This window comes from Periplaneta americana, chromosome 8 (assembly GCF_040183065.1).
Source record: "Periplaneta americana isolate PAMFEO1 chromosome 8, P.americana_PAMFEO1_priV1, whole genome shotgun sequence".
Classification (NCBI taxonomy): Eukaryota; Metazoa; Arthropoda; class Insecta; order Blattodea; family Blattidae; genus Periplaneta; species Periplaneta americana.
Window position 1 is genome coordinate 130271328 of NC_091124.1, and position 15677 is coordinate 130287004.

The following is a 15677-nucleotide window of genomic DNA, read 5'->3' on the forward strand; positions in this document are numbered from 1 at the left end:
ATATAAGATCATCACGTACAACACACAGTGCAGCGTATTGAAGCATAAGCTGACACAAAAACGATCAATAATAGTGCTTCAGCATTTGACTGCCAGCCAAAATGAGTAAAGACTGAGATGGTTGTCAGTACAGCTAGCTGAAGTGGGCGAGTTTTAAATTACTCACTCTGCATAATCCATTTGTGGAAAGCTAAAGTTCTTAGTATGAGTCTTGTTCGGTAAGTCTAATGACATGGTCTTATGTGTGTGGTTTCAGAGTTCTTCTCTAATCATTTCCATGTGTACTGCTTGATATTCATTAAGGCAGTAAATGTATGATTCTTGTTAAATACGTAGCAATAAGACAAGTCCAGATTATTAAATATTAAAAATCTGGCCCGAATACATTATCAGATTCAACATTTTTAAAGTGTAATTAATTCAAAATTCAATATACTAAATTGTTACCGTTTTTATATGGACAAGTACAGTACTGGAAAATAAATATTCTACAATCAGGCAAAATTTTCTACGTTCCATAAGTGGAATAGTGATCTGACGAGTGAGTTAAATGGACATTATTGATTTGAAATTTTTTTTTTTTATTATAGGAAGATTAGAGAATGCTAGGTTTGCAATGAAAGACCTGTCCTTGGGCAGAACGCTGAATCAATGAATAGGAAGAGGAGAAATATTATCATAGTAATGCAAAGAGGCATTGAATTTTATAAAAAAAATTCATTTTTATACTACTTATTGATGTTTAGTCCGATTTTTCCACATAAGAACAACGTGGAGGTAAGTAAGCATTTGAAAATTATGAAATATATTATGCCTTACCTAACGACATTTGTTGTCTTAATGCTGCAGTTTGTATGGGTCACTAGTGCCGGATTAAGCTATTATGGGTCCTGGAGCATAATATTATTAAGGGGCCCCAAATTTATGAAAATGCACATAGATATTAAAATATAAGTCATTCACTTGAACAGTAAAGTAATTCAGTATTTTAGTGTGCTATTCAGATAATTAAACATCAGTATATCATTCAAAGGCGGATCGAGTCTGGCGTGGTTTCGACAGAAATAAAAAGTACCTGCTTGTAATGAATAAAGTGGTGAAAGGAGAATTTTTTTTCTGGTTCAGATTCAGATGTATTATCTACTATAAATACTGCATTACCAGTATTATAAGAGAATCATACATGAGAAATTTAGTCATAAAAATGTCTTCTCTCTCAGTTTATAGCCTGTAGAACTGCCATTGTTACTATTTATATGTAAGTACCGGTACCAATGTCAAATACAAAAAGTAACAAAACTAGACTTTACAATTTAACTTTTCTATATTTAGCGAAATAAAATTTGTAGATGATACTGGAAATATCTATTTCAAGCAGAAATTCATGTTCAATGCCCATTACATTAGAGTGAGAATGTTCAATCTACCTTGACCAATGATGATCATTAGTTCATGTTTAGTTCTTTTCAGTTTTGAAAATAAGCGTTTTTCACTGCAATGAATTTCAGGACGACAATGGATTGACTGCTGTTTGGTTTCTGGGGTAAAGTGTGCAACCCATGTTTCATCATCTGTGACAATCCAGTCCAGAAACTCGTTGCTGTCATCGTGATACTGCTCCAGAAATCTCAATACTGATCCGATGCGCTGTGTTTTATGTTCAGGTGTCAGTTGCTTCGGCATCCACCTGGCACACATTTTCTTAAACAACAGGTGCTTCGTGACAATTTCGTGCAATAAAGAGCAGAAATCTGTGGAAAATGGCTGCTGAGTTCCATAATCGTGAAGTGACGGTTCTCCACATTGCACTGCTGCACTTGCTCCACAAGTTTGTCCGTGGAGAGGGATGGCTACCCACTGCGCTCCACATCATGCACATTCTGCCGACTTTCTGAAAATTGCCTGCACCAGCGATGCACCATCTGCTTGCTCATGATATCCGACCCATACACTTGACACAGTTGACGATAGATTTCGATGAATGCCATGTTCTGTGTGTTGAAAAACTTTATCACAGAATGAACCTCGCAAATGGCGGGGGATGGAATTAGAGCCGCCATCTTCATCTACTATAATGGTGCTACTGTGAGGAACCAGGCAGTGTCACTGGCATGCACACTAACCTCTCGCAATGCATGGCCTGCTATCAATGAGCTGTGAGGGAAACTTACATTCTGAACGCGCATGCATGACAGAGTAATGATGTGGCAATGGTATATGCCAGGTGACACTGTCTGGTTTCTCACAGTACCACCAGTATAGCGGATGAAGATGACGGCTCTAATTTCATCCCTCGCTGACTGCGAGGTTCGTTCTGTGATAAAAGTTTTTCAATGCACAGAACATGGCACATCTACAGTCAACTGTGTCAAGTGATGGGTCGGACATCATGAGCAAGCAGATGGTGCGTCGCTGGTGCAGGCAATTTTCAGAAGGTCGGCAGAATGTGCATGATGTGGAGCGCAGTGGGCAGCCATCCCTCGTCATGGACAATCTTGTGGAGCAAGTGAGGCAGTGCAATATGGAGAACCATCACTTCACGATTACCGAACTCATCAGCCATTTTCCGCAAGTTTCCCGCTCTTTATTGCACGAAATTATCACGAAGCATCTGTTGTTTAAGGAAGTGTGTGCCAGGAGGGTGCCGAAGCAATTGACACCCAAACACAAAACAAAGCGCATGGGATCATCATTGACATTTTTGGAGCAGTATCACGATGATGGCGGCGAGTTTCTGGACCAGATCGTCACAGGCGATGAAACGTGGGTTACACACTTTACTCCAGAAACCAAACAGCAGTCAATGCATTGGGATCACAGTGGATCTCCAACCAGGACCAAATTCAAGCAGGCTTTGTCGACGCAGTAAGTTTGTGCACGGTCTTCTGGGACAGAAAGGGCATTCTGATCGACCGGCCAGAGGTGAGACGGTGAACACTGAATATTACTGTGGAACACTGCAAAATTTGCGAAGGGCCATTCAGAACAAGCAGCGTGGAATATTCAGTGCAGGTGTAGTCATCTGCACGATAACTCTCTGCCACACATGGCTCGGCTCACAACAGCTGCTGTTCCGCTGCGAGGTGTTTAACCATCCACCCTATAACCCGGATCTCGCCCCCAGTGATTTCCATCTTTTCTTGCACTTCAAGAAATTCCTGTCCGGTCAGCATCACGCATATAACAGTGATGCAGAGTTGCAGGTGGCTGTTACACACTGGTTCCTATCCCAGGCGTCAGATTTCTATGACACAGGGTTACAAAAGTTGATTCCACGGTATGACAAATGTCTCAGTTCTGGTGGTGATTATGTGGAAAAAGAGTGCAGCACTTGCTGTATCTGCTACAATAAAGTTTTTCCATGGAATTGTGTTTTCTTTCTGTTGACGACCTAGGGAAAATTACTTTCTGGACGCCGCTCTAATTTCTTTGGCTGAGAGAATATTTTCCATTAATTCTTGTAATTAATGAAAAAGTACTGAACTTTAGTCACATTAAGTAACTGCCACTTTGCTTCGCTTGAAATACATATGGCTTCATTATTCTCTTTACATATCTGCTGTATTTAACACCTATTACTAATAGTGAAAATGTGGAAAATCCAAACTAGGGTACCTGCACTAAAATGGTGAAACGTTGCAGAAACAAGGAAGCTTGAAAATAACTTCAATATATGATCAGCAAAGGTGGAAATATGCTACATGGGAATTGACATATAGTCATTTGATTTGAAATGAAGACATCAGAAAAGGTGATTAATCACTTGATGCAAATCTTAATCTTTACATTTACTGAATCGGCGTGTGGTCAAAATTAATTTTCCGTCGAATTAAGTTGACATAAAAAGCAGGAACTATTTCTTTTATAAAGAGTTTAATCCTTTAGCTACTAGATCGAACAACAATCTAAAAACATCAATTTTGGCGCTTGGTCAACTGATTCATAATTCCATCCAATTAGAATGCGACAGAAGGTATGAAACTGAAAGTGACGAATCAAGTCATAGTAAACAGGCGGCAGATGCAGAAAGAAGACACTGAACCAGGAAGAGCGAGTCACAAACAGGAAGTGGGAAAGAATCATAGTAATAGGAGGAATGTGACGAGATTAGCAGACAAGAGGAAACACACTTCAAAGAATAGTGAAATAAGCGACGCAGATGCAGGAATGTACAGTATATGAGTGATAATGCAAGGGAAGATTTAACGAATGAAACTGAGGGGGCATTAAGTGAAGAAAAAGAGTAGATGAAGGGAATAAATCAGGAAGAGGAAAAGTAGGGAATATAAATACAGTGAGTTTAAGATTTATTGAGAGCAGAATATTATTTTAGAAGGAAGGGGAGAGGAAGAGGGATCGAGGGGGGAGGGGAGAAGGGGAAGAGGGAGAGAAAGAGAGGAAAGAGGGAGGGAGAGGAGGGCAACGAGAGGGAGGGGAGAGATGGAGAGAGAGGAGGGAGGGGACGAGAGAGAGGAGAGGGGGGAGGGAGAGAGAGAGTCTGTTAAGTGGGGTAGTGAAAAAGTATGAATTAGAAACAAGTAAACAATGAATTATTCAAAGGGAAAGAACTGAGGAAAGGTCAGGAATGATAATGTAAATAATATGAATCTGGTAATGTAAAGGGAAAAGTGTAACATAGATAGTGAGTGAATAGTATGGTAGTCATGGATAAAAGGACTGAAGGTAAACGGAAAACGTAGGGATAATAATAAAGAAACTTATGAAATGATAGATGAGAAATAATAGATTGTAGCGGAGATTAATTCTAAAACAGGGTAATATAGTATATTGTAGTAGGGATTAACTTTATATCATTGGAAGATAAGAGGTGATGAATTGTATAAGGGAAAAAAATTAGGATGGAATGAACTGCAAGTAAGGTATATGTAATCAAGTGTAATGGTTGCACTATATATACACACAAGAATTATGAAAGAAACACTACATGAAGCAGTTTGATAAATAAAGAAATAATGAAACAAAGAAATTATGTAATAAATGAATGAATAAATAAATCAACAAATAAAAAAATATTACACATCACACACTGCACTGTCCATCCGAGTGGTTATGCTGCAGGATCCAGTCCTTTTCTTTAAGTTATTTTAAACAGTTGTATAATATTAGGTAGAACCCAATTCCGAACAGTAAATGTTTTCAGGAAATAACTAAGTCTGTCCCGCCACAAGCCTTTACAGAGAGGCCAGCAAAAACGGGTGGGGAAAACCGAGATGCGACATGACCACTCGGTCAGACAATACGAAACTTACTACGTGTCACCATTGCACACACTTCTTGTTAAGTTCAATAAACTTGAGTGTATTTGTGAGTATAACTAATTCATAAAATATCTTTAAACTAAAATGTTGTCTAAACAAATTATGATTTAAGGCATAATTCAGTAAGTAAGAATGTATTATTCAGAACCACAATATTTTTATGATAAGATTTATACTATTTCACCTGACATTATTTCCTATGTAGAAAAAAATTAACGAAAATTGATGAAGCAGATTTCGAATAAATAACCATTCTGTGCAATTTTGGCATTGGGGCTTCAAATGAAGTACCTACGATGACTAATTTCACATACATACTCCCAGAATAAATTGACTTGTACAGTGCTTTTCTTTCACACTGCAGCCAGCACATGGCGACTCGCATGCCGGCCACAGCAGCTGGGACTCTCGCTGAAACAGTTATAATATCCCCACTATCGCTTCCCGTTCTCATATTTACAGTTATAATTACAATAAGATAATAAGCACATACCTTATCATAAGAGATGTTGGAAATGTTGTGCTCCATACACACATTTCTGGTATCTTCTCAGGAAATTTTCATTCACAGTTGAAAGTTCAGTATCCGAAATTCAGTCAATTTCTCGCCTGATGTTTTCTTTTAGTTCTTTCAATGTATGTGAGTTCCCCCATAGATAAAAATCGCATACAGTTAAATCAGGGGATCGTGTTACTCTTCGCTTTCCATTGCGAATCGACCTTGTTTCCCTGAATTTGTTCACAAGTCTTTGTATGGTTTCTGTGTGTGGGGTAGGAAAACCTACAAGAGTTTGTTGTCACATTATGTATCGTACATAAAAATCCTTTGTGGTAATCTGTAATCGTGTTGAGGCATTGTGGAAAACTGCGCAACACTTGTAACGTAATTAACAATTGAAACTCGTACATTTATACACATGGAACAGGAACGAAACAAACTAGACAATGGCTTCATATATGCATGGAACAGGAACGAAACAAACGAGACAATGGCTTCAGTGCGACTGCTGTTCACTCACACAACCTGCTGTTGCCACAAACATGCGCAAATCTTATGCATGGGTGGCGGGAATCCCAACAGTTTTGGTGGGAGTCCCAGCTGCTGCAGATGGCATGCGAGCCGCCATGCGCTGGCTGCAATGTGAAGTAAAAGCACTGTATACAGGGTGCGAATTAACGGGGGGGGGGGGAAATGGGGAGGATTTCCCCCCTGTTGGAAAGGTAACCCCCTCTCATAAATTCATATTAACATCCCTGCCAGAGATAACTTCTATCCCCCCCCCTCACAAAATATAATTGTTTTAATACGAGTATATGTACTTTATAAAGTACAAAGTAAGCAAAGAAAACAATATTTCTGTATTATCATCACCAGCAAGCTTCGAACAATCAATAACTTAGGAATTACACATCTTATCTTAAGCCTGTTCATGGATATAATTATTATTATGATCAAGATGCAAGACAAACAACTCAGTGCGACCAAGCGTTGAGCCTTATCGAATGAGGATAATAATAATTTTATATATGGTATTCTCTATCTAGGATTCTATTCCCCTCTCATCAGAAATCTTAATTCGCACCCTGACTGTATACATTAAATATGTACAAAATCCTCGTAATAGTTCAGAAGAAAAGATTCTACATAAGCAGACAGATAGGCAGACACATACGCAAAAAAAAAAAGCAACACACACTTCCAGAAACACCTATTTCTGTCAAAATTTTGAAATCGACTTTTTACAGCACTGCAATACTACTCACGCCTTGTACAATGACAAAACGAAAGTGGTAAAAATCAAAATGAAGTGGCTGTTATATGTGATTGCAGGCATTTTCTAATAATGGTTGAATGTTTGGTAACGAGAAGATAAATGAATAAATAAGCAGGTAGATAAATGAATGAATGAATGAACGAGTGAAAGAAAGAAAGAAAGAAAGAAAGAAAGAAAGAAAGAAAGAATGAACTATGTAAAATAAATTATATACCGGTATGTCCGATTTTAAACATATTATAACTCTTTGATATAAAAAAGTTGGTACAAAAGCAATATAACGACAACTGCAGGACCAGTAGAAAAAGATAATGTAAGATATATCACTCAAACAGACACGTAAATAACAGAGAAATACTTGTACCATTACATGATTTCGAAGATTTATGTCTGTTAGTTCACATACACGCAGAAATACGCCACTTATCACTCATTCATATACCATATGTTTAGATAATTCAATAATCAGGATTTAATATTCCTCTACCATTAAAAAATTGTGAATATGTATCTTTGTTCCTTTCATCAGTGAAACCTTTCTGGGGTATAGCAAATACTGTACCGGTAATTAAGAAATAAAGATTTTTAGATATTATATTAGTTCCTAATTACTTTGCCATTTTACATCATTAGTATCCAGGGGCAGCTTTAGAACACAAGAGAAAAAAGGAGAATTCATATTTTCCGTGCAAAACCAGACAGAAATAAGTTACGCTTATACTTGCAAATTCTACTGCCAACTACGTTGTAACCAGTGTTTGCAACATGGATCTGTGCCAGGCTATACATCCCATAAGAAATATAATGGAATGCACGCACAATGTTCATCTTCTCCCGTCCATTTCAGCATCTAAAACATGCCAGGTACAGTTTACCACTTTCGTTTTTAAATGCTTGGGTAGCTGTATACAACCCCATTTACTATCTCACTCCCTTACCTCGCACTCTTGTCTGTTCTCCTGCTTTGTCGGAATAAGTTTCTTAAAGAGAAGGATGCAAAAATAAGATAATAAAATCCTTGCATATTTTTTAAAATACTTTAAAGAATGTTTTTATTTCAGTATATTTATAGCTGTAGTGCGAAATTGTAAACCTGTCAAGTGTTATCGTGTTACGTAATGTTGTGAAGAAATTAATTGTTATCACTTTATTAAAATATCTGCTTTCAATATTAACATATTATGAAAACTAACCTCCTGTTAAATAATAATTGACTTACACGGCATTTAAATATTCACCAAAAACAGCAAAATGCTAAAGTTAACAGATCTGGTAAATTCAACTTAGATATTTATTATATAAAAAACAACTGATTGTGTGGATGAGATATGGGTAAGTGTTCTGTTTCCTGTGTGTTCTGTTCAAAGGTGAACGCAACTAGTCAAAAGTGGGTCCTACAGATTTACTACACTTAGGGCTAAGGGATAAAATAAAACACATAAAAAATCGTAAAACAAAACACAACGAGCAAGTTGAAGAAAACAGATATGTCCTAAATTTAATAATAAATTGTATAAAATTTTATGTAGCAATAGATTTAGTATTAACAAGGTATGATTAATCCTACGACTTAGAATACAGGGGCGTGTTTCGTGAATTAGTTCACTTCAGTTCTGAGTTAGATAAGACTTAAAAAGTTAAAAGAGCACTTAACCAAGTCAACAGCATTTAAGCTTACTTCTAAAATCATTCAAAATGAGTTGCTTGACTGCAAGTTGAAAGTGACCATGTCGAAGTAAAAAAAAAAAAAGAACTAATGAATGATTGTAGACTATGTTTCATCATTGTTTACCATACGACTGATGTTTCAACTCCTCCTACTATTACGTTACAATATTGATGGAAAGCCTGTCTATTAACCGACAAGTGTGCATTTTTCCTCTAATTTGTCTGGACTTTGTATACAGTTGTATACATTTTGGTGATTTTAATAACGATGATGAAGAAGAAGAAGAAGAAGATGATGATGATGATGATAATAATAATAATAATAATAATAATGTCATTATTGTTAGAGTTTATTATTATCCTTATCTCTGGCTCTGGGCCTAGGCATTAAATGTTTATGAGCCACCACTGTTGGTATCATTACAGTAGTTAAAATAAGGTACATGTGCCAAATAAGGCTCACTTAACGTATCAAGATCTATTGTATTGTTACTGAAGGAGATAAAATTCTGAAAATTGTACTAAAACATACTTCAGGGTGAGTAGCAAAGAAGACGTGGTCTTAGATTTAGAGTTATTGAAAAACTTGTCTATAATAGTGCAATATGTAAAATGTGAGTAATGGGCCTTATTTGGCACACTTGTTCCAAATAAAGCCCACTGTCAGTCCCAAATAAGGCCCATGTGTAAATAAATAGTGATTACGAAAGAAAATAGAAATCAATTAAATTACAATAATTGTATTTAAACGAAATGAACTACAATAATAATATTCAAAGTTAAGTAGACTAAAACACATTCTGGAAAAAGCAAATGGATATTTTGTCCATAGTCTAAAGATCACAGTCTGAGTAAACAAAAAAACTGTTCTTAGGCTAAGATCACATTCTGGGCAAAGGAAACTGAATGTTTTCACCATATTTTCACTGTTGTCTGAAGATTACACTCTGCACAGAGAGAACTGGTATATTTTCCTAAGTTTAAGAGACATTCTGGGAAAACAAAACGGAATATTTTGTCCTTAGCCTAAAGATTACACTCTGCAACAAGAAAAGTTGTATTGTGTTTTTCACTTAAATATTACAGTGTGAGCAAAGAAGACTGGATATTCTGTCCTTAGCCGTAAGTCCAACGCATTCTTCATGAACACAAGTTGAACACTTTACACAAAGTCTCATGTCAGGAATACGATCTTTTCTGCATAAATAGCAGAACCAACTTTCTTTTCCCACTCTTTTAGTTTGAATGCCACTCGGTCCAGCTTCAAGAAGATCTTTCACGGAAGGCACAGGACATATTTTCCTCTTCTGAGCTGTTTTCACGCTCAAACCTTTAGGAGCAGTAGCACCATTCTTATCGCTTTCGCGGTCCTCTGTAGGCCTATGTCCTTTTGCAGTTTTAACTGATTTAGTCTCCTGTTTGTCTTGAAAAAATCCTTAATGACATCAACTGCTTGGCAATTAAGGGCTTTCGTCGCTGGTTTGTATGTTTTTTCTTTATTTCAGGGGTACGAAGAAAGTCTTGAAATGAAGTTTCAAATTTTCTTTCATTATCACTAGAGATATGGAAAAAGTCACTGGATTCGTCATGAAGAGAGAAGATGTCACTTGTGAAGCTTGAGTCCCCTGAATCTCTTTGTTTCGAAACTCTTTTCTGGGTTAATACTTCAACCTGATTTGGCTGATGTAGGAGCAATTGGGATCCAGATTATGATTGTAATGGGGCTTCTTCAGTCTTTTCTCTCCTGGTGAGTTCCGAAGGACCGAAGGCACTCTCAGGGATAACACTAGGGTCAAACGGATAAATTCCAGTAGCGCTAAACCCACTTGATACATTGGAAAGTGTAGCAGCTCTTGGCCAACCCTTATTAATATTTTCCCGAATATCCGTTTGTTTACTGTACGACTTTCTGCTTTGACCAGTAAATCAATACTTCATCATCCCAGAATGCTTTGTAAGGGCCAAACACGGACTTATCGAATGGCTGCAAATCATGAGTGGTGTTGCTAGGTAAGCAGAACAACGTAATGCCACACGAGTCTGCTACATCTACAACGCCAGTGTCCAAATGCGATGATGCCCCATCAAAGATTAATAGAACACTGCCTTGTATCTTGAATTTAGCGAACTGATGTAACTATTTTATGAAGGTTGCTGTTGTCATTGACCCTTTCTCAGTCATCTCAACCTCAGTGCCAGATGAAAGGTTATCTTTCCATATGGAATTTAATCTCTTCACTTTAAAAAGGATCATAGGCGGTATAACTTTACCCAGTGCGTTGCCACATGAGACAATAGATATATTTTCACTGTGCTCAGGGGCTACAAGATGTACTTTTTTTCTCACCTTTCTTTGCATTCTTTGTGGAGAGAAAGCCTACAATCTTTCTCGTCAATGTTATAGATTAGTTGGGGCTTATCTAAAATATCTAAGCGAGTCATTAACTCCTTCAGATTATCAAAATCATCCTTAACAATGCAGCCCTACCAGGATTCATGCTCTGCGCCTTTCTTCCGGATGCTTCTGGATGTCGTCGTAAAAACAGTTCCAACTATTTTCTTCCAGCAAGGCCACTTAACTTGTTGAAAGGGTTTTCAATGTTAATTTCATCACAAAAGTTTATACTGAGCGTCGAAGTACTTTGCTCGTTATTGGCATGCCTATCTGTGCTAGACTAAAAATCCTGTTGCAGAGATATTATTCTTGAGCAGAGGTCAAAATTGATGATCTACCTAACGTTTTTGTATTCTTTCACTAATTTGGTGGTTTCTTAATGGCCTTTGTGGGATTTTAAATTGCGTTGCTGCCGTCCTTACAGGCATTCCTTGAACTATAGCCTCCATTGCCTACTGCAATTGCTGTTCGGTACAAAGTGCTCTCGTTTTCTTAAGCTTTTCCATCTAAAAATAATAGGGACATGATGTTACTAGAGATACGTTCTTTTCGTAAACCTCGGATTCGCCAAATGCAGTTTTTCAGCTGATAAAATCAATCATTCTATGTTTCAAGTCCTTTCTTGTCAAAATAACGCACGTTTAAGCTCTCTAAATAAATAAAAGTTTTGTGTTTAGGTACTACACACCAAAAGAATTAAAATATTATATTTTAACAAATAAACACAATTATTATGCTACAAATAATTAATTACATTGCGAATTTAGAATAATTATCGTAGCTTTGATAATTATCTTCACAATGTTCTCATAAATAAATTACTGTATGTTACAGAATATCTTTATGAGGCTCAAAATAAGAAAAAACCTTGGAGAAAATTCATGTTCCAAGTAAGGCCCATGGGCCTTGTTTAGCTCATCTACAGAGGGCCTTATTTGGAGCTCCCTGTAAATCCACACTTTCATTCATAGGTTTACTAAGGGATAAATAAATACACATTAAATGGAAAATATCAATACAGTATCTTATTCTACTAATCATATGCTTTGAAATGACATATACCATATTCATTTATGTTCAGTTACCAAAAAATGCACAAGGTTTATTAAAATACCTCGAAATAGTAGTGACAACAGCTTCAGACGTTGTTCACTGCTCAACTAAAGGAAACATGGTGAAATCGTTCACTTAAATTGTTGCAGTTTTTAGTCTAGCCGTTAGAGGCCAGGAACTGTCAGAAACATTAAGAATCTTGTGGAAATTGTAATGTTATCTTAATATAATGACAGATGGGCCTTATTTAGAACCAGGCCTTATTTGGGTCATGTACCTTATACAGAGTGTATCACGAGGTTTTCTCCCGGTTTATGGAGGTGATCCCTGGTGTTATTTGGAACAAAAAATGTAAATATAGTAATTGGGTGACATTCATAATTAAGGAGTTACGGCAATTAGAAAAAAACAGAAAAAACTTTTTTATTTGAGGATGTCACTGACAAAAATTGAAATCATAGTTAGAATACAAATAAGTACTTCATTTTGTACCAGTCTCTTGCATGTAGAGTGGATTTAAAGGAAATAATTAAAATATCCTCCCTGCATCTGAAAGCAAAGATTCGCACGGGTGTGAACCGCGCGTGTAGCATTTTGTAACTTCACATGTTCGTTCCTTATTGTCGCTGCAGCATCAAGAATGCGTTGAATGAACTCTTCTCGTGTTTGCACTCTAATCTGGTACACGATCTCTTTCATCCACCCCCAGATTCAGTAATCTAGGGGTGTTAAATCTGGGAATCTGGCAAGCAAACATCATGTGGTTCTAAATGCTGCACTTTTTGTACATGAAAAGGATACAGTCCGTTCTCATGAAGATTTCTCCATACCTTGGAATGTGAAACGTTAAATCTTCCCCCCACACATCGTTAGTCGTGCGCAAACATGTCTAGCGCTACGTACACAATGGCGTGTTTCGAAAATCAGTTGTAACTCCTTAATTATGAATGTCATGTCACCACATTATTGTATTTACATTTTTTGTTCCAAATAACACCAGGAATAACCTTCATAAACTGGGGGAAAAACCTGTATATATATATATATATATATATATATATATATATATATATTTGTGGCACCTTTCAATTTGCATGAACTTTTCAAATTTCCAAATATGCATTACTCTGAACTGTTTTACTGTTATTGTTTCAGCCTTGTACATAGACACTCACTATTACATCTATTATTATCCACGTTGCAAACTTTTGAAATGAACATAGAAACGATTACCGGTATCACAATCTCTCATAGTTCAGTAACCAGTTTGTTAGTACAGATCTGAATTGCTTGCTATTAGGCCTATACTCATATTATTGGATTACTTGTTACTTATTTTTTAGCAATAAATACCTACCTCAGACTGTGAATTCGATTTGAAGGGTCCAACTTTGAGACTATTCAGTTTAGCCAGTACTTTCTTGGGTGTGTGTGAAGGACTGTCGTTAGGAGTAGCTCCTTTCCCCTTGTCGCCTTCTCGTCTAATTAAAAGAAAAATAAAATAAGAGATTAGGTAGGTACGGTATATTCACAATAAAACTTCTGGGTATTTCACTGTGTGCTGGAACTTTACATCTCCAACACCTGATATCTGCATACATGTTCCATCTTCAAAATAATATAACAAGACCTGAAGGGTCAGTTAGGTTCTGTGTGCAAACAGCCAGGCATAATGGGTTCAACCAAGTAGCTAAGCCTTCAAGTCTTCCTGTATTACCCTGAAGATGGAACTCGTCTGTAGTTCTAAAATGTTGGATATATTAAGTGCCAGCACATAGTGGAATGCCCGAAAGTCTTCTAAACACAATCACCATAAAAGCCTAAAATCTTGTATAATTAGATATAGCTTATGCCAGTAGTTTGATCGATCACGTTAAAAACAGTCCACTTTACTAAACAACAGATCAAGAAGGTAGAGTTTCTCATCAGTTATCTTATCATGTATTAAATATACAAGATGGTCTATATAAAGTGTTACAAATTAGTTTCTCTTAAATCGATCAGCTAAACTAAATGCTGATTTTTTTCAAATATCATTAGAGGAAGGGACCTTTCAGATAATGTAATGGACGGCATTCTATTGGACCTACTTTACTTTTCTGCTCACTCATGGGGCATGGAGGGGCAGCTTTGATATTCTGACTGAAACTATGGTATTTAGCCCTTGTAGTGAATTTTCGTGAAATCCAGAAGGCCCAATTAGTCAAAGCCACTTTCCTAACCTCCACACTGGGGCCCCCTGGGATCTTTTAAGATGCGAAAGAGAGAGTGGTGTGCGGAAAGCAACGGGAAGCTACCGCATTTATCCTTCCCAAGAAAAACTGCAAACATTGCATGATGAAAGGAATTGGTTGGATCACTGGTTGAGAAGAAACTGCCTATTGAAGGATGCATTGGAAGGAATGGTGAACAGGAGAATAGTTCGGGGCAGAAGAAGATATCAGATGATAGAAGACATTAAAATATGTGGATCATATGTGGAGACTAAGAGGAAGGCAAAAAAAAAAATAGGAAAGATTGGAGAATGTTAGGTTTGCAATGAAAGACCTGCCCATGGACAGAACACTTACGTATGTATGTAAACAGGGTGATTCATGAGAATTTATAATCACTTACGGAGCTTATTTTCGAAGACATTCTGAGCAAAAAATTTCATATAAACATTTGTCCTAATCTCAATATTTTCAGAGTTACACTAATAAGTTGTTAGGAAAATATTTTTTTTTTATTTACTCTTAAGGGTAAAAAAAATATTACAAACAGAGAATTAACTATTCAGAAGTGTCATTTCTTTAACTGGCTAGTGTTCTGAAGTTAAAAATGTGTTGTTAATTGATCTGTACAGATTTTATTTTTCAATTTTTAACTAAAAATGACATAATTCTTACGCAGTTATCACAAAAATTGGTACAAATCATACGACTTTAGGAACTTGATTCCTTACAGTTTAATTATGCATCCTAATGTACAGTCTTCAAGAATTTACAAGAGTGGCGTGATTTGTAACAATTGGTGTGATAAATGCGTAAGAAAATGTAACTTTGTAGTTAAAAATCGAAAAAGAAAAACCTGTACGAAGCAACTATGGAATTTACACCGAAAATTTTCAGCTTCAGAATACTATATATTATTTTAATGTACCGAAGTACATATGATATATCCATGCAGATATTCTGCGTCATCATGCGATGAAAGAGTAATGGAATGGAGAAAAATTCTCTCTGGCGCCGGGATTTGAACCCGGGTTTTCAGCTCTACGTGCTGATGCTTTATCCACAAAGCCACACCGGATACCCATCCCGGCGCCGGACATATCATGATATATATGATATGCGTAAATCACTTCGTGATTTAAGACGGCACTTATTCCGTCGGATCCCGGCCAATTAGTCACTCATAACGAGTGCATCTCAGCACATGTGTGGACTTCGGTCCTACGTTCATAGACATCTATGACGTAGTACAGAGGGCGGCCACTAGAGGGAACCCAAGAGTTGGAACTTAATC

The 15677-nt window shown here is 36.8% G+C and overlaps 1 protein-coding gene and 1 long non-coding RNA gene across 9 annotated transcripts in view; one reads left to right on the forward strand and one right to left on the reverse strand.

Moving 5' to 3' along the window:
- The window catches only part of LOC138705046 (uncharacterized), a 132682-nt gene that overhangs the window by 84765 nt on the left and 32240 nt on the right, over positions 1-15677 (forward strand). Inside the window, exon 1 of one of the 2 annotated variants that reach the window (XR_011333554.1) lies at positions 196-777. The exons of the other annotated variant lie outside the window; for it this stretch is intronic. This is a non-coding gene — a long non-coding RNA (uncharacterized lncRNA). Of the gene's footprint in view, positions 1-195; positions 778-15677 lie in introns of those variants that run through there. 2 annotated transcript variants of the gene reach the window in all.
- The window catches only part of LOC138705045 (oxysterol-binding protein-related protein 2), a 692509-nt gene that overhangs the window by 35956 nt on the left and 640876 nt on the right, over positions 1-15677 (reverse strand). For all 7 annotated transcript variants that reach the window (XR_011333553.1, XM_069833613.1, XM_069833610.1 and 4 more), the window contains one exon: positions 13528-13651. Coding sequence is in view for 6 of the 7 variants with exons in the window: in XM_069833613.1 (XP_069689714.1) it covers positions 13528-13651 (124 nt within the window). In the remaining variant the exon portion in view is untranslated. The remainder of the gene's footprint in view (positions 1-13527; positions 13652-15677) is intronic.